The sequence below is a fragment of the Lepisosteus platostomus genome, chromosome 2 (assembly GCF_059453375.1).
Source record: "Lepisosteus platostomus isolate fLepPlt1 chromosome 2, fLepPlt1.hap1, whole genome shotgun sequence".
In the NCBI taxonomy this organism is placed as follows: domain Eukaryota; kingdom Metazoa; phylum Chordata; class Actinopteri; order Semionotiformes; family Lepisosteidae; genus Lepisosteus; species Lepisosteus platostomus.
In genome coordinates this window covers 30,854,455-30,872,477 of record NC_142612.1, presented here as the reverse complement: position 1 = coordinate 30,872,477, position 18,023 = coordinate 30,854,455, and the positions used below count along the sequence as shown (strand labels likewise).

The window sequence follows — 18,023 nt, the reverse complement described above, 5'->3', positions numbered from 1 at the left end:
TATTACTAGAACTCATTAGCAGTAAGCAGTCAACTGAAACCATCTTGATTATTTTTACAGGTAAACAATTTCGACCTTGAGTTAAGCCTGGCAGAGCTTTTCTGACCGTCTTGATTTTTAGAAGTGGCTTTCCTTTTATAATTTAGCTCTTCTATGTTTTACAGTATTTTAAAAAGTCCCTAAATGTCAAAATGAAACTAACATTTCTGAGCCAGCTTTCCCTTTGCTGATCATGAAGCTGCATGCTTGGCTTGTTACTTCAAAACCAAAACTGTTTCCCTGTGCATGTTTTAATCAAGCAAAACTTTAAATGTTTTAAACTTTAAATTTTCAATTGAGCAGCATGGGATAAATAGCTTCCACTGGACTATAAACCTGAGTCTAGACAAATGTCCAGTGAACTGTGGATGTCTAGACCACACTTCCCAGACAGGGAACTGACATCAAAACTCTGGGCTCAAACATGAAGCATAAATTATCTTAACCACTAAACAAGCAAGATGGGTCCAATGGCCTCCTCTCTCTTGTAATCTTTCTTGTATTCTTACAATTAAGTAAATATACTTTCATGATGATGACGCTGTTAATAATATATTCATAAGAGATATTTTAGAAGAGGTCTGATTCACCATTAAATGTAACTCATATATATTTGAAATACTTACCAGCTTTATTCCATACTGAACTATTGTAAAAGACCAAAAAAAAAAACAACACAGTGCATTGACTACGAGGTTTTCATCCAGACATGCAGTAACAGATTATACTGCTCTGCCATTTAAGTTCAGGACTCATAATTCCCACTCTGATACCAGCAATAATTTTACTTACTGGACTACAATATGCAGCTTGAAAGCATCACCTGCATAGTGGTGCATTCTGTCACACTATCTGCCTTGCCGGTTCTCTGTGTGAACTGATTTTCTGGACTTAGTCTCACTCTCTGTCAGTTTCTTCATCACTCATAAACACATAAAGCTCACAAATACGCAAGCTAGGTAAACTTGAATTAATGAAGAGACAGAAATGTCACTCCTGTTTGGAACATACTGGTCTATTTTCATGAAATTGGCAACTCAATTTCACAAAGTCATAGCAAATACAATTTGTGTGTAAGCCATCATTCTAATTCAGCAAATATGTGTTGAATCCTGAAGAAACCCAGTAAAGTGGAACATTTTTTAACATATGTTTTATTTTTTCTTTACTCTTATTTTTTCATTACAATTGATAAATGAATTACATGTGCCCTACTGACATTTTTCCATAGAACATTTACATTAAGATTTGTGTACTTTTACCAAAACCACAGAAAATTTGTAATTAAACCATGCTTAAACCATTCTAAAAATTAAAACGTTTCCTCTGGAAAACCTACGGCAGTCATTTATCATAAGGGGTAACCCATCTCCTTTTGTTATAAAATTATGTGGTGTCACCTTTATCCGAAGCAACATGCATTTATACAGTTGGTCATTTCGCTAGAGCAAAATCAGTGAAGGGTGATTTGAAATTGCAACATTTTAGCTACATAATGTATTTAATCACTACTTCACTCTGCACTACACAATACTGTAGTACAAAATAGATGAACACTCTTTAATGATGTAGTAGGGTTGCCGTGGAAGTAGCACCTATTGTGATGAAAATAACAAGTGGTGTGCAGTATAGTTTTATAAGCACAGCACCTTAATAAGTATTTATGTATTAATTTTACAGTTTATGTTGAAGATTACACCCTTCAGAAAAAAATAATGCTGACTTAATGTGCGAAACAAGCTTTGGCAGTTAAAACAAAACAGTTCAAATATGTTCAAAAATTAAAAAAACTAAAATAAAAAATAAACCTAAATAAACTTTCAATCAATGGTAAATTAGTTTCATATTCATATTTAGAGTGCACAAAAATAATTACCATATATTTTGAAACATGAAATATGTACAGAAATAGTACTATGAAACATTTAGTATATTTAAACATTTTACAAAAAGTAATGAAAGTTACTTTAAGTTATGTCGTTTTAGTTGCATAATTCTGAATACAATATTTTCTCTCAATTGTACATCCCTAATATGAATAGTGCACAAAATATCTTCAAAATGTAATTATTTGGTCTTGGCTTTTCTTGATATTCATGATCACAGTGGTAAATGCCATGTCTGATGAGCAGGAAGTTGTAGATATTTGTCAGTAGCAGCTGATGCCACATCAAATGACTCTAAAACCCATTCAGCTGGCTGGTGAGTGAAGGAGGGACAAATTTGGACATTGGGCTGAGCATTTTAGACCCAGGTCAAATTTGAGATCTTTTCAAGCAAGGTAGGCTTAGTGCTTCTCACATGAGTGGGTTTTGAGTCAAGCTCAGGTCATTGTCAATGTTCATTGCATGGGTGGCAGTGTGATGTGTTGTGATACTGTTGGCAACAGAACACTGTTGCTGTCAGTAGTGTTAAATGGTCATTTAACCTGTTCTTTGCTATTATGTATACAAAACTGCAATGCTGTGATTCTTCCTTGAGTCCATTTTTTTTTCTGGAAAACAGCTCTGCCAACAGTCAGTTGGCTGGTGAGGAAATTAATTTGCATACGCTTAGTATTACTGGGGAATGAAGGAGATGAAAGCAAAATTAAAATGAGGGGGAGATGCAGCATAAATGTCTCCTTCAAAGTCTGGGATCAGGGTGCTGAGTATAGGCTCTCACAGCCTATCATCTTCACTGCTGTCTTCGACAACTATAGTTATTTCCTCGATGTATTTTGGTGCATCAGTCTACAAGGCAAGCAGCATCAAAATATTGAAAATTATATTCAGAGTTGTAAAATTTCCCTTCTACACCCTGAACACAACTAAATTGATAACTTGTAGTATAGAATTATAGTTCCTGTACAGTGCAGAAAATTATTAGCAACTTCAATATGAATGACATGAATGTTATCTCAAAATCCCATAATCAATCAGTTACAACATAATGTATTTGAAATGTTCTTTAATTATTGCATAATGTCTGGTCACTGTCTTCAGCTGATATTTCTTACTGTAAAGATTGTTTAGATTTGGTTCGTTTAAAACAGTCAAGATAATTTTGCTGTATGTATCTTAAGTATTTAGGAATTATTATACTAAATGTTTTATTTTTAGTCCCTTTTAGTAAGGGACTCAGATTTATTGGACCAAATTTATTTTAAATATTCTTATGTTTGAATAAAATTAGCATTTGAAACATGCCGTGTAATTGGTAGTATACTCATTTTGTTTATTAAGTTATAATGTTTATAAGAAGAAGAGGTTTCAAACAGCAAGATAATAACAAATAATTAAAGACAGAAATTACCTTGAAAAATGTATCTTTTTCCAGCACATTTTTATTTTTTATTATAGGACTTGGAATTGGAGGGAATAGTTTTTCTAACACCCTGAAACAGACACAAATGTCAGTGAACACTGAAGACCAAGTCACATGTAACATAAATAAAACTAAATATAAACTTTTTTAAACCCTAAAACCTTTAATTAAAAATCAAATCATCTCATCATATAAAAACTGAAAACTTCAAGATACATTAATAGAATAATACAGTAAAAGCATAGGCAGTTGGACAGATGGTCTTTTTTTATCTTTTGTACTCATCAGTCTATTACTGTTTCACAGTGGAAAGCCATGAATAACAGATTAAAAATGAAGCTGAGAATAAACAGAAAATGGAACAGGAAGAATAAGAGTTAAAAAACAATCCACCACTCATATTTAACCAGAAGATAACTAGAAAAAAAGAGGCCTGATGTTGTCTGTGGTAAAGTCTACCAAAGATAACAGATTAACAGAAAGTAGGTTACACTTTGAGAAAGTACACTGTCACTGTTCCCACATATATATACACAATATTTTCACATGAAATTGGTCTTACTATAATGCATTAAATTATACAAAATGCTGGAGAGTAAATTTACTTTAATTCCTTCAACTTACCTTTGACATCTAAATATCAAGAGAACAGCAAGCAAAACAGATGGGATGCCCAAAACTATTAGGGCAATCACTAAGGAGTTTAATTTATTTCTCCCCTCAGGTTTCAAAACTGAAAAGAGGGAAAATATGTTAGGTTGCAGATTAAATACTGAATTTGTTGCAAAACAAATGCAATGTAAGTTTTGAAGACCACATGTGTTGGTTGACCATCGTGTTTGATGATGTCAATCGTTGTGTCTTTGATGGGCCCGGATGTGGCTGGTTAACCCCATTCGACTGACACACTCGGGGGGGCAGTGTGGGGCACCGTAATGACACTGCTGCTGCTGCTGCAAGAGCCGATGCCGAGACCTTCCTGCATTCTCCGGCGCTGGCGACACGTTCCCCGTCTGCTGGCTTCAAAGTCAGAGTATGCCCAGTTTGTTAAAGTGCGCCAGCCTTTCACAAAGTCCTATCTTGAGCACGAGGCTCCAGTTCCTTGGCAGAGATTCCACACTGCTTCAAGTTCTCCTTGATACAACCCTTGAAGTGTTTTTTTGGGACGGCCTAGGTTTCTGCGGCCCTGCGCAAGCACTCCATAACGGATCTGGCGCGGCATGCGTGAGCTATTCATCCGGATGACATGGCCTGTCAATCTTAGCCGTGCTTTGACAATCGTGGCCTCAGTGCTGACTAGGCCAGCCCTGTCCAGAACTTCTAGGTTCGTCACTCTGTCCTGCCACTTAATGCTCATGATCAACCGCAGTGATCTCATGCAGAGGCGTTCAAGCTGCTTGAAGTGATTCAGATATAGCATCCAGGTTTCACAGCCGTACAAAAGAGGACGGCCGCTTCGAGCACCTTGATTTGAGTTAACAGCTTGCTCTTCCTATGCTTCATCACACGAGATCGCAGGCAACCAAGCAATTGGCCGGCTTTGCTGATTCGAGCCCAGAGTTACAGAAGTTCAATATCAACAAAAAAAAATCTTTCCCACCTTCAGGATCAATACTGTATTGCAATAACAACCAGTTGCAGGGAATTTTGGTTTGGTGAGCTCATGCAATTAAAGTTATAGATTCAGATATATCAAATAAAGTCCATGTACCACAGATAAATGATAAATACCTTAAGTTTCATTTTTTGCATAAATTAACATAATGCATTGATAAAGTCAATACAATGGGCTTCTTAAGAATAAACAGTGAATCAGGAAATGTGGAAGTATAGTTAAAGCCAAGAACAGGAAGTATTTCTTGAGACAAAGGGCTGTGGGTGTCTGGAACAAGCTGCCCAGACATGATATTGAAGCTGATACCCTGGCTTCTTTTAAGAAACAACTGGAGGAGATCATCAGATTGATTAGCTACCAACTACCTACACTTAAATGGTCCAAATGACCTCCTCTCATTAGTAATTGTATTTAAATTGTTTTATCCCAGGTTAATTACAAAGAAATGTGTTCTATCTATTTTACAGTAAGATAGGTGTTAAACTTTCAAGCAGAACTACAAAATGGGTCAATTTATTTCTGTTTTGGAAAGTGATTGTGGGACAATGTTGAACTGATGTACTCAGTCCTCTGAGTCAATATTTTATGCAAGACAATGAGTGGATGGCACATGTTGTTCTCTGTCTTTCTGTGTGCCCACTCTGTCCTGTCCCTGGTTTCTGGTGCTTTGCTGTCCTTCTGGTGTCTCTCTCTCTGGGACTATATATTTCCGGGTCACTGAATCACCTTCGCTCAGCATTGACGTTTGGATGTCCTGAGACTGGCCTAGAATCCAGGTTGCTCCACGTTCGCTGCCTGAGGGCAATGGTTTCTATATGACTCCTGAACTGCTGAGCCTGGGCTAATCCCCCGTTCCGCCGCTACGTATAGGGTCTTTTTCCGCACTCCTGCCTCTCCACGGTTCATCCCTTCCAACATCCGTGACACTGAGCGACTTAGTTCTACAGTACTAATGAAAAATGTATAGACAATCAGCTTTCGTGAGCTATTTTGTTTTTAAAATAAGTATCACAGTGCCACATTAGTTATTATCATTGGTGGAACACGCTTTAGTTAGAGAAAAAAATATCAGTGACATGTATTGAAAGTAGTGATTTGGCTATGATCTAGATAAATAAGACCTATCCATGAATATACTTTCTGGCTTCTTTGGTGACTCAAACAATCACCAGAAATGAGACTTTTGCAATGTAAAACTCCTTCTCCAAGTCTTTTATGTATGAGCTCTGCGTTAATTGCACACAATGGGAAAAAGCTGGGCTTCATGAAAAAGTCTAAATGGTAGAAAGAAGTGAACACCTCCTGACCAGGTGAACACATTCGACTCAATTTACAAATCATAGCTGTAATTTTACCAATGATGTAAAAACTACTGATAACAATGATGGGTATTTTCCTAGTGGAACGTACAGTAAAATACACTCAGGAAAAGTCACTAGTAGGAGAATACATAAAACTGCGCCACTTCTAACACAAAAAGAGTTATTTCAAAATGTTAGGTTCATGATTTGGATTTCTGGAAATGAAATTAAGATGCTTGATAAATATCCTCAGAATAGCATAAACATTGGTCCAAGCATAAACAAACACTGTTACCCTGTAAAAATAAAAAATGAGAAATACTGTAAATGTGAATATGTACAATATTCTGAGTCCTCTAAATATAAATCCCTGAGTGTCAAATAATAAATGAAAAGGTGGCAACGATTCAAATAAACACTCACCTACAATTGTACTCCAGTCACTCCAAATATTGTTTGTGTAACAAATATCTGATTTTTTTCCTCTTAATTGCAATAAATACGTCCTCATGGCATCAATTATTGACAGATTATAACTGGTTCGTTCATGTATTATTTGTATCTAAAAGAGAAAGTTTGCTTTGATTAATAGTTATTATGCCACTTTAAAGAACATTGTAAGGCAGGATTTTTCCATTTCAAACCTAGGGATCCAGAATCCAGTATGGTTTCTATGTCTCTTTATAATGTAAATAGCCTCCATTGTTGGAGTTTATCTCCATTGAGTGGAGAATTATGGCTTTCTTTGCCTGTCATATTACAGTAATCTGAACTTCAGAACCCATTACCAAAGCACATTTTACCATCCGATCCATCATCAGACTGAATAAGAATTATTCCCAAATTCTTGATTTCTTACTTCCCACAATATTTATGTTACCTGAACATTTTTGCTGTCGTTTAACTTTAATTCATACTGAAAGCACACCGAGTTATTATTTGTGATGGACAGTACACGTGGCTGATTCCATTTAATTTTCAAGCTTCCTGATTCTATAGATGCTTTGATATTTTGAGGTGGATCCATCTTTTCTGAAAAACATAAACAGACAAGTAAATAGAAAGAAAGAGAACTCTGAACCAAAAAGAAATTACAGAATAGATGCTTATTCTGAACCATATATCTGTAATAATTGTCAGCATGCTGATCATAAAGGCAGGACAGTACTATTAAGTCTACGTCTTGGCCCAAATGAAACACCGCTCCTCCCACATTTGGTTAACTTGTGTTTTCTACCAAGTCCAAATGGTTAGATTTAATCTCACACATCTGATTGAGGACTGTTATTAAACTCACTAATTAGCACAGGGTTCATATCAATTTCAAATTAGCGCAGTTGGAACACAACCCTGCAGATACAGGGATCCTGAAAATCCAGGATTAAGTTTCACTGTCCTAGAAGGAAATTTTAACATGTGTACAAGTTTCCTTACCAATATCTCTGGGGAAAAATCTGAAAATATAAATTTTGTAAAAATCAGTGCCTGATGCATTGATGCGCAAATAAATTCTGGGGTTTGCAGAACTTATTCTGCTGTGGCATCCGACGACTTTCTCTTCTTTGTTGGTGAAGGTGTCACATGTTCTGTTTTCAAATTTTTCATCTGACTTGTAGCTGTGGAAAAAATAATACTGATTCATATGGCAATTGATAGCTTACACCTTGTTAGGAAACAGCAAAATTTCACTTACAGTAATGTCACTGAGTACTGAGCATGTGTCAGCATTTCATCTTCTTCCTTCCAAGTACACTTAAAATGATCAAAGTTGTAAACACTGCAGGAAATATTCTTGACCAGAACCTTAAAGTTCCCTTTGAAAGCAACATAGAAGATACGTTAAATAAGCCAAACCTCAGTACAATAAAGAAGTTCTTGTGCTTTCAGGTGGTTTGCAAAAAAAATACATTTCAGATAACAGTGAAATGGAATGGGGTTTACTTTCCTTGAAATGGATGTAGCTGGTATTTCATTTTGATGTGGAGTATAAGGAAAAGTCTATTCCATATAGCTTATTGAAAATGGAGCAAGAGCAGTACAGTACAGAGCCAGACACACCAGACGAGATGAAACCACCAGAACATTAGGGGTAAATAGATATTGAAAGTAAGGGAAATTATGTGAGTAGTATACAGGCAAATCCATTTGAGTCATAGTCAATGGCTTATCCCGGGTTCGAAGTGTGTAGCAATCAGGGAGCCCATGACTAAATGGGGAAAGCAGATATTCAGAGATTATCCCCCAGTGCTGCTGGTCCAGACTTATACTGTACAACTGGGTAGACTGGAGAAACTGGGGTAAAGTACTTCACTCAAGGTACAACAGCAGTGTTTGTATCAGGGACCCACCTTGCATGAATCCTCTGTGCTACGTTGCCCCCATGTGTAAAGCAAAATTTTAAAAAAAGAAAAAAGAAAAAATGACAACTATAGTAAAAAAGAGTACAGATTCACTGTATGTGAAGAAATACCCTAGATAGTGTATGAGTTGTTGCACCTCATTCCTGAAACATTAGTCATGCATTTGGTTTCCATAATTCACATGAACAAGGCAATACAGAGTGTGGTGGAACATGTAAAGAGTTCCAAATTGTTTCACAGGATATTTTGAATTTGCTCAGGATGCATTGCTTCTGCAAGCATGTAAATGAAATCACATTTTAAATAACTGATGGAAGACCTTTGTTCACACACTAATTTATACCGAAACGTGTTTTACAAGATCAGGTACTTTTTATTGTTTTGTGTTTCATTAACAAATTAAATGAGATGTAATGAATATAGATACTTATCAAATATAGAAAGTTATCAACACAATAAAAGAATGCAAAGATGTCCTACCTTTTGATAGAGTAAAGTTCGCAACAGTCCAGTCACTTGCAGTGAATTCACCTGTTGCAGATTGTAACACAGTTTTAACTCTCGCCTGAACTCCTTTGTGAAACTCCAAGAATGTTCTGTGATGTGTTTTTTCTGTTTCTATTTCCTAACAAGAATAACATCAAAGTTCCTTTTAATTTTTAAAGTACAGTACATTTAAAACAATTAAGCTGTCCGCAAATACAGCATTGGGTGTAATTTATGCTAATAAAAAGTGCATAATTAAATTTCACTGATAATGTCTATTCAAATTCCTCACTTAAAATAATATATAAAATAACCAATATGAAATGCTTTGGAAAAATCACATCCATTATAGGAATATTGTAGAACTAAAGTCTTGGGGCAGCAGGTACTCCACAAGCAGCGCCAAAGATTGACGTTGATAAAACAGATAGGTGTCTGATCTACAAAACTATTTAATCGTGTCATTGTCTTCATTTACCGTACAGGTGGAAAGATATACACTAATAAAAAAAGCTCTCACTTTAAAAACAGATTTTGTCTGCATTTCCCAGGATATGTATACTCTGCTTACCAAGATCCAAAAATGTTTACAGTTGTTGAAAAATACTTTTTAAATTATAATCATAATCTAGTGAAAACCAATAAAGCTTTCTTGTAGCATGGTTTAATTAATCAGAATCTTAATAGCATAACAAACAACAATGTCCTATTCTAATTGAAAATAAAAATGAGGGTCACATTTAATTAATAACTCTAAAGTGGGTATTTTGTAACTCCTCCTGTAGTATAGATTACACTTACTGTATAAGGAGTCTCTTGTAATGTGTTATGAGGTTTTAGCACTTATGAAAAGGGAGTTTTGACAATTTCTCCAAGCAGAATTTCTCTAGAGCCTTCAGACTCTTTGGTTTCAGGTTGTGAATGTCCTTTTTGAGTTTTGCGTTTGGATTAAGTGATCCAATTGAACATGAGGATGGAGATTGAGACGGGCCGTTAAGAACATTTATTTTGTGTGGACATTTAAGAACTTTTATATTTGTTAATTTGGATGCATTTGGATCAAGGTCAAACTGAAATGTCCATTTTTGGTCAAAACCTGAGCTTCCTGGCAGAGGGAACCAAGTGTCTAGTCAAAATGCCCTGGTATGTGTTGGAGTTTAGGATCCTACATATCTTATCAAAGGCTCCAGGACTCAGAGATGCAAAACAACATCATTTACTCTGGCACCATATTTCACAGTGGGAATATGAGCTTTGCTTTTTTACACTAAACAAAATGCTGCAATGTTCACCATAAGATATGATAACCAAATAGTGCAAAGGAAATGTTATAAATGTTTTATTTAACAAGTGTTAAAATGTGTGTAATTTTTATTCTCTGGCACAAGACAAACAGATATTCATAAACAATAATTTATGCAACTATACAACACACTATATATGGATATGTACAATCAGATGGTTTCAGAATCCTACTTATTGTAAACCTTGAGAATTCCAGATTTATATCCTTATAAACTGAATACCACAAACAAAAGACCTTAACAGACCAAATGCATAAAAGGACTCTGGACTTAATCTTTTCCTCTAACCACAGATGCCCACAGGTAGGTAAGAATCAATATCCCTATTCTAATAATACCTCACTAAAATAGGAAAGAACATTTTATGTCTGAGGATTCTCCAACACAGGCAATCAGAATTTCCTAAAATAAACAAGACATCATACTCTGTTATAATAATACTTAGATAACCTAAACAGAATCAAGGATGGGTTATAAAAATGAGCTCTCCCATGACTTGATAATGATGAGTGAAAAGGTCTGTTCTCACTTCCTCTCTTACTTCCTTTTGTCTCCTGTCCTCCATCTTCTTCTGTTTGTCTATTCCTGTATATATTCTGTGGTCCATTTCTATGGAAACTTACTTAATGTCCTCTCTAGGATTAAAGGAACAAGGAAAAGGTGTATTCCATGCTGAAAAGAGAAGAAAGGAAACACAATGTTGTGTTTCCTTTCTTCTCTTTTCAGCATAGAATAAACGTTCTACTTTCTCCTTTGCAGCCCACGCTTTCTGACGCAGCTACCTACTTGAACTTCACTCTAGAGTCTAGCCCATCTCTGTAGAATGTTGATTCTTTAATGTATTATTCTTGATGATTTTACCTGATATCCTGAGGAAATCATTAGGAGCACTTCTCGTCATCAGCCTCTTCCTCCATGTTTAAATGCCTGCTAGCCCAAAGACGGCTAGGTAAATACTGCCAAACAATACATTTCGTTCCAAACCTCCTGAGAAAGGAGATCAGTCTGGGAAGTTCAAATGTTGCTTAATTCAGCTCCCCCCAATATTGTTGCAATTTACATTCAGAAGTAGTTAGGCAAATTCAGGTTACCAACCTCAGAAGGTGGTTTTTCCTTTGGCACAAAAGCCACACTCATGCAGGCAACATCAAGTACTAGTTTTTGACACTTTGTATGCTGAAGATGCCATTTTGTGTAGAGATCTCCAAGTGTTTCCTCTGGATGGCCTCCAAATGTCTAATTGAGCTGTCAATATGCATTTACTTTCGTGGCATACAGTAGTTGCCACTACACCACTAGTCTTACATTTCCTAATAATACAGTGGAAAATAGCGCATTCAAGAGTTTTTTTTTTGTTTTACGGCTATTCACCATTCTTTTAAAAGTTTAGTCCACTACACTGCAAAGCCTTGGGAGAGCTCAGCAATACCAGCATCACTATCCCTTCAGTTCCCACAGTACCCAACAACAGATTTGGTCTTTAAAAATCTAATAATCGCCACATACAGTCCATATCCTGTTGAGGACTGTCCCTTTGCTCTAGTGATCATAGAAGCCTGGTTCAAGCTGGGTCTGTGAAATTGTTTTTACTCAGGATTCTGTTTACTGCACAAGCATTGCTCCAGGACTCTTCAGTGTCATGGAGTTAGAGGTACTCTATCCATATCTGAAGGGGGTGATACAGTGGCCATGTGGCTAAGGATCTGCGACTGTGGCTGGAAGGTTGCCGGTTTGTATCCCGTGGCCGGCAGAGGAATCCTACTCTGGCCCCTGAGCAAGGCCCTTAACCCCAACTGCACCAGGGACACCGTATAAATGGCTGACCCTGCGCTCTGACCCCAAGCTTCTCTCCCTGTCTGTGTGTCTCATGGAGAGCAAGCTGGGGTATGCGAAAAGACAAATTCCTAATACAAGAAATTGTATATGGCCAATAAAGTGATCTTATCTTATGAAACCATACAGTGACTAGGGAGCTCTTGAAGGTCTCCGTCAGTGGGAATTGTTTCTGATATAAGAAATTTCTCTGTGTTTTGCTGTAACATGGTGAATAGAGGTCAAATGATATTTGAAACAACCTATCATCACTGAACTGGAGTTTATCTCAGTGTTCCAGAGACTATCCTCATCACTGAGTGCAGCTGTGCATCAATGATTTTGTGTAGTATTCACTATAATTTTGTTTGTCAGTTTGTGCCAGCAAATTAGTGGGTGATATTCATGTAAGTCATGGTCTCCCCAGCAAATTTTGCATGTCCATGTGGTGGACATGTCTCTTCTGTAGATGTTGAAAAGTATCTGTGCCAGGATGCCGCCCTGAGGGAATTTGTTGTTGAGTGTCTAATCTGATATTACTGACTTTATCATGTAGATAAACCATCATTCTTGTGATCCTCAGATTCATCCACAGCAGCAGCCTCAGATGTCTAGCACAGGACAACTGCAGGGACAGTCTAATTATCAGCCCATGTTTTCATGCAGTATCATTGGCTGAAAAAAAGATCTAGGAATCAGACTCCAGTTTTAATGCTTAGGTAGAACCAACCTTAAGTGTTTGTAATCAGAGGGAGAACGTGGCCACGGCAGCTGTGTTGGGGAAGGAATGAGTTTCTAATGGTGCTGATTTTTAAAAGAATTAGTTGCTCAAAGAGCTTGTATCCTGTATAGATCAGAGCAGTAACTCCCAGTGTCATTTGCTGGCTTTTTTGGTTTTGCAATGCTATTGCCGTTGACCTTCACCAGATTGGCAGAACGTGATCATTTTGCTTCACAGTGAAGAACAAAAGCAGCTAATATATGGCCAGTAGGCCAAGGTGATACAGAAATTCCAGTAGGATATCATTTTTGGGATCCACATCCCAAAGAGTAAAGTGATATAACAAAAGGGAAGACTCTGGTTTACTTGTTATGCATCTCCGGGCACTGTTATGGACCTCTTCTAATTAATTAATCAAGAAAACATTTTGAATCTGCTGGCTTTGATGCTCCAAGTTATCTCAAGAGGTTCCAGGTCCAAAGGTCTGAGTATGTGAAGTCCATAGATTCAATGCAGTTCAGTCAGCTTGAATCCTAAGATTCAAGTACACTTTAGCTGCCACTTAATCTCCTGATTGTATAAATTGTTCTAAGAAAGCTTTAAACAAGGGGACATACTGCTCTCTGAAATTTAGAGAAATATTTGTCTTTGCCTTGGCAATACACAGTGCCACAAAACAGTTTTACTGGTTTGTTGTTGGTGGGATGTTTTGGATTGTTATTCCACCTCAGGCAAGTCTATCTCATGGAAATTCCAACATTTAGGTTTTTATACAGATGATAAACGGCTATTCCTGTTTTTCTCCACAGTATAGTCTTTTCATCACATTGATAGGTGTTTTATTTGGGCTCATCTGTACAAAAATGCTTGTACCAGAACTCCTGTGGCTCATCTCCATATTTATTTGCAAATTCGAATCAAGCTCTTGTATTTTTTCTCTTGGTTTTCTGGTAATTAATTGTTTTCTGCAGTTAGAGGTATGTGAAATTTATTTTTTATTTCACCAACAGTAATTTGGGGGGTTTACACTTTTGGATGCCCTGTTTTCAGCCTGTTCCTGACTCCTCCTGTTGTTTCCTTTTTCTTTAGAACATTTCAGATTTTTTACTTTGCAATGCCAAGAGTCTTATCAGTTTCACTAATGGTCATTTTCTTTCCTCTCGTTTTCATTGCCTTCGTTTCTGTTCTAGTGAGTTCTCTGGTCTTCATGTTGACTAATTCAAGTGAAAGACTTCAGAAGCAGTTCTGAAAGACCTCAGATCACCATGCCTAAATCTTCACAACACTTTTATGTGTGTGAAATGTTTGCAATGTGTAACACCTGGGCAATTACAAAAATCTGTAAACCTGTTTGTCCCAAAACTCATGCTCATCTAAAATGTGGGGGTTTGAACAAAAACAGCGCTGCTGTACCTGTATAACAGCAACAGCCATTGTTATTTATGCATAAAAATACGCATACTGTAGGTAAAAGGGGTTATTCTCTGTTTTTGTCTCACATTCATCTTGTGATTTGAAACCCACATTTCCTGCGCGTACAGCTATAATTTAAAATATTGTCCCAGCACTTTTTGGAGGGCACTGTATTTTAGCAAAATGTATGCTTTCCTTTGTACTGTATATACTATAACATTCAGCTGACAGCCCTGTGTTTAAGGGCCAAGTATTTAGCATACTTGGGCCTGGGAGTGGTGTTTGTAATGTGTGAGATTTCACAGTTATCACACTAAGTCCGAGAGAAAGAGATATTTTCACTAGTTTTGTGAGCTTCTGTATAACATCTACAGTGCCTTGCGAAAGTATTCGGCCCCCTTGAACTTTTCAACCTTTTGCCACATTTCAGGCTTCAAACATAAAGATATAAATTTTTTATTTTATGTGAAGAATCACCAACAAGTGGGACACAATTGTGAAGTGGAACGAAATCTATTGGATTTTTGAAACTTTTTTAACTAATAAAAAAATGAAAAGTGGGGCGTGCAAAATTATTCGGCCCCCTTGCGTTAATACTTTGTAGAGCCACCTTTTGCTGCGATTACAGCTGCAAGTCGCTTGGGGTATGTCTCTATCAGTTTTGCACATCGAGAGACTGAAATTCTTGCCCATTCTTCCTTGCAAAACAGCTCGAGCTCAGTGAGGTTGGATGGAGAGCGTTTGTGAACAGCAGTTTTCAGCTCTTTCCACAGATTCTCGATTGGATTCAGGTCTGGACTTTGACTTGGCCATTCAAACACCTGGATACGTTTATTTGTGAACCATTCCTTTGTAGATTTTGCTGTATGTTTGGGATCATTGTCTTGTTGGAAGATAAATCTCCGTCCCAGTTTCAGGTCTTTTGCAGACTCCAACAGGTTTTCATCCAGAATGGTCCTGTATTTGGCTGCATCCATCTTCCCCTCAATTTTAACCATCTTCCCTGTCCCTGCTGAAGAAAAGCAGGCCCAAACCATGATGCTGCCACCACCATGTTTGACAGTGGGGATGGTGTGTTGAGGGTGATGAGCTGTGTTGCTTTTACGCCAAACATATCGTTTTGCATTGTGGCCAAAAAGTTCGATTTTGGTTTCATCTGACCAGAGCACCTTCTTCCACATGTTTGGGGTGTCTCCCAGGTGGCTTGTGGCAAACTTTAGACGAGACTTTTTATGGATATCTTTGAGAAATGGCTTTCTTCTTGCCACTCTTCCATAAAGGCCAGATTTGTGCAGTGTAAGACTGATTGTTGTCCTATGGACAGACTCTCCCACCTCAGCTGTAGTTCTCTGCAGTTCATCCAGAGTGATCATGGGCCTCTTGGCTGCATCTCTGATCAGTCTTCTCCTTGTCTGAGCTGAAAGTTTAGAGGGACGGCCAGGTCTTGGTAGATTTGCAGTGGTCTGATACTCCTTCCATTTCAAGATGATCGCTTGCACAGTGCTCCTTGGGATGTTTGAAGCTTGGGAAATCTTTTTGTATCCAAATCCGGCTTTAAACTTCTCCACAACAGTATTACGGACCTGCCTGGTGTGTTCCTTGGTCTTCATGATGCTCTCTGCGCTTTCAACAGAACCTTGAGACTATCACAGAGCAGGTGCATTTATACAGAGACTTGATTACACACAGGTGGATTCTATTTATCACCATCAGTCATTTAGGACAACATTGGATCATTCAGAGATACTCGCTGAACTTCTGGAGTGAGTTTGCTGCACTGAAAGTAAAGGGGCCGAATAATTTTGCACGCCCCACTTTTCATTTTTTTATTAGTTAAAAAAGTTTCAAAAATCCAATAGATTTCGTTCCACTTCACAATTGTGTCCCACTTGTTGGTGATTCTTCACATAAAATAAAAAATTTATATCTTTATGTTTGAAGCCTGAAATGTGGCAAAAGGTTGAAAAGTTCAAGGGGGCCAAATACTTTCGCAAGGCACTGTACATAAGAAAAACAGAAGAAACAAATGCAAACCTCTTATGTACAGTAAGATGACTAAAGTGTAAGAAATTAAATATTTGTATAAACATCTTTACAAGAATGCTGATTTGATTACCTAATGCATGATACTTACTTTGAAGTTCTCTGTGTCAAGATACCGATATTGTAACTTGTATGTTACATTACAATCCATATCTTTTTCTTTAAATTCACTCCACGAGAAAAAGGTCTTTCCATGTTTTTCATAAATGGTGAAGTTTGTGGGTGGGAGACATTTGACTGTAAATAAAAAAAAAATGTGTAACAAAATGTAACTCTACATGTTGCATGAAATAGACTGACATTCAAAAAACAGTTTCAAGTCAAAGAATACTTCCTAGAATACAGATACATTCTTAGTTTTAAGACAATAGGCAAGAGAACTGGTTGCTATCTAACTTTTCTGCAGGTTATACAGGTAAGTAGTATTAAGACCATAAGTGCATTTGCAAATGAGAGGAGGTCTTTCTGCCAATCTAACTCATTTGATTTTTTAGTATCTAAGTGATCTGAGGATCTCATCCAACCAGAAATGCTAGAAATGCTAACAACATGGATGAGGAAAATTGCAGGCTCCCACAACCTTTCGGTTTGCTAACCATATCTGAATTTATAAAAAAAGTGTAAATTAAAGAGGGCTGCAATTTGTGAATTTATCTTTTTATGAGGAATGTAATTAAAAGTCCTCAAAAACTCCAAATATACCATTTAATGTGGTCTGTTTATATCCACTATTGTTCTTCTTTAAAGAACTCTTAACTAGTTAGCGAGACATAAACTTTCTAAATCCACCATGAATGCAAATGATCCCCTAATTTACTTCTAGATATCGTTTGCATAACCTGATGTTTTACTTATTCTTCAATAACTGCTTGGTTGAGTCACACTTTTTGCACACATACAGTATATCGTACATGTCTGGCACTCATGGTAATACTTGGATTTGGATTGAGAACTAGTTAATGGATAGAAAACAGAGAATACAGATAGGGGTGAATGCTAAAACTGGGATGATGTAATCAATTACTGGTGTTCCAGAATAATCCGTATTAGGATTGCTCTTCTTAAATTACATTAATGGTTTAAGATTCTGGTAGAGTTAACAATACAACAAACAATTATACTTACCACTCTCACTATTGTCAAGGCTGGCATAACTCCATGCTACCAGTTCCATGACTATTAAAACAAGTGAGTAACACATGTTTTGCTCTGTAAAGACATGTTGAAATAATGCATTTAGAGGAGATTATCAAAGTTTTTTGGTATTTTAAATTAAAGCCTGTAGAATTCTTATCAATGAATTACACTTAAGCACAATTTTGCACTGGAATAAAAGGCTATAAATGTGTCTCTAAGTAAGGAACTAGAGAGGTGAGGAAAGAACACATAAATGCTGAATAGACAGAGGTGTATTCTACAATATTTCTAAGCAAATTAAGAAGTCTAATTTTACTTACAATGCCCTGTACCTTCAATAATGGAAAGAGTGATGAGGTTTCAGCATTTGAAATGTGTGGCCATGTTTCTACAGTATAAAAACTTAGATATGAAGGAAAATAAACAAGAAAAACTCATGCCTTGTTGTTAATGTTCAACAACATAAAATGGTTTAGTGGCTATCCA

The 18,023-nt window shown here is 36.9% G+C and overlaps 1 protein-coding gene across 1 annotated transcript; it reads right to left on the bottom strand.

The window, feature by feature from the left end:
• Positions 1 to 1,175: 1,175 nt before the first annotated feature.
• Positions 1,176 to 17,609, bottom strand: LOC148676206 (interleukin-5 receptor subunit alpha-like). The gene is made up of 10 exons (XM_088604913.1): positions 17,526 to 17,609; positions 16,492 to 16,637; positions 9,102 to 9,246; positions 7,955 to 8,075; positions 7,696 to 7,877; positions 7,142 to 7,293; positions 6,685 to 6,823; positions 3,970 to 4,078; positions 3,334 to 3,415; positions 1,176 to 2,771 (listed from the first exon to the last, which is right to left on the bottom strand). The coding sequence occupies exons 1-10, from the start codon at positions 17,599 to 17,601 to the stop codon at positions 2,700 to 2,702; spliced, it is 1,224 nt and encodes a 407-aa protein (XP_088461039.1). The 5' UTR covers positions 17,602 to 17,609; the 3' UTR covers positions 1,176 to 2,699.
• Positions 17,610 to 18,023: the final 414 nt, after the last annotated feature.

What these genes read in the sequence shown, in the direction of transcription:
- LOC148676206 (XM_088604913.1), bottom strand. Translation starts at nt 17,601, where the DNA reads ATGTGTTACTCACTTGTTTTAATAGTCATGGAACTGGTAGCATGGAGT. An exon ending in CAGTACTCAGTGACATTACT is followed by an intron (nt 7,878 to 7,954) that starts GTAAGTGAAATT and finishes TTTTTTCCACAG; the next exon opens with CTACAAGTCAGATGAAAAAT. An exon ending in ATTTTTCCCCAGAGATATTG is followed by an intron (nt 7,294 to 7,695) that starts GTAAGGAAACTT and finishes TATGTTTTTCAG; the next exon opens with AAAAGATGGATCCACCTCAA.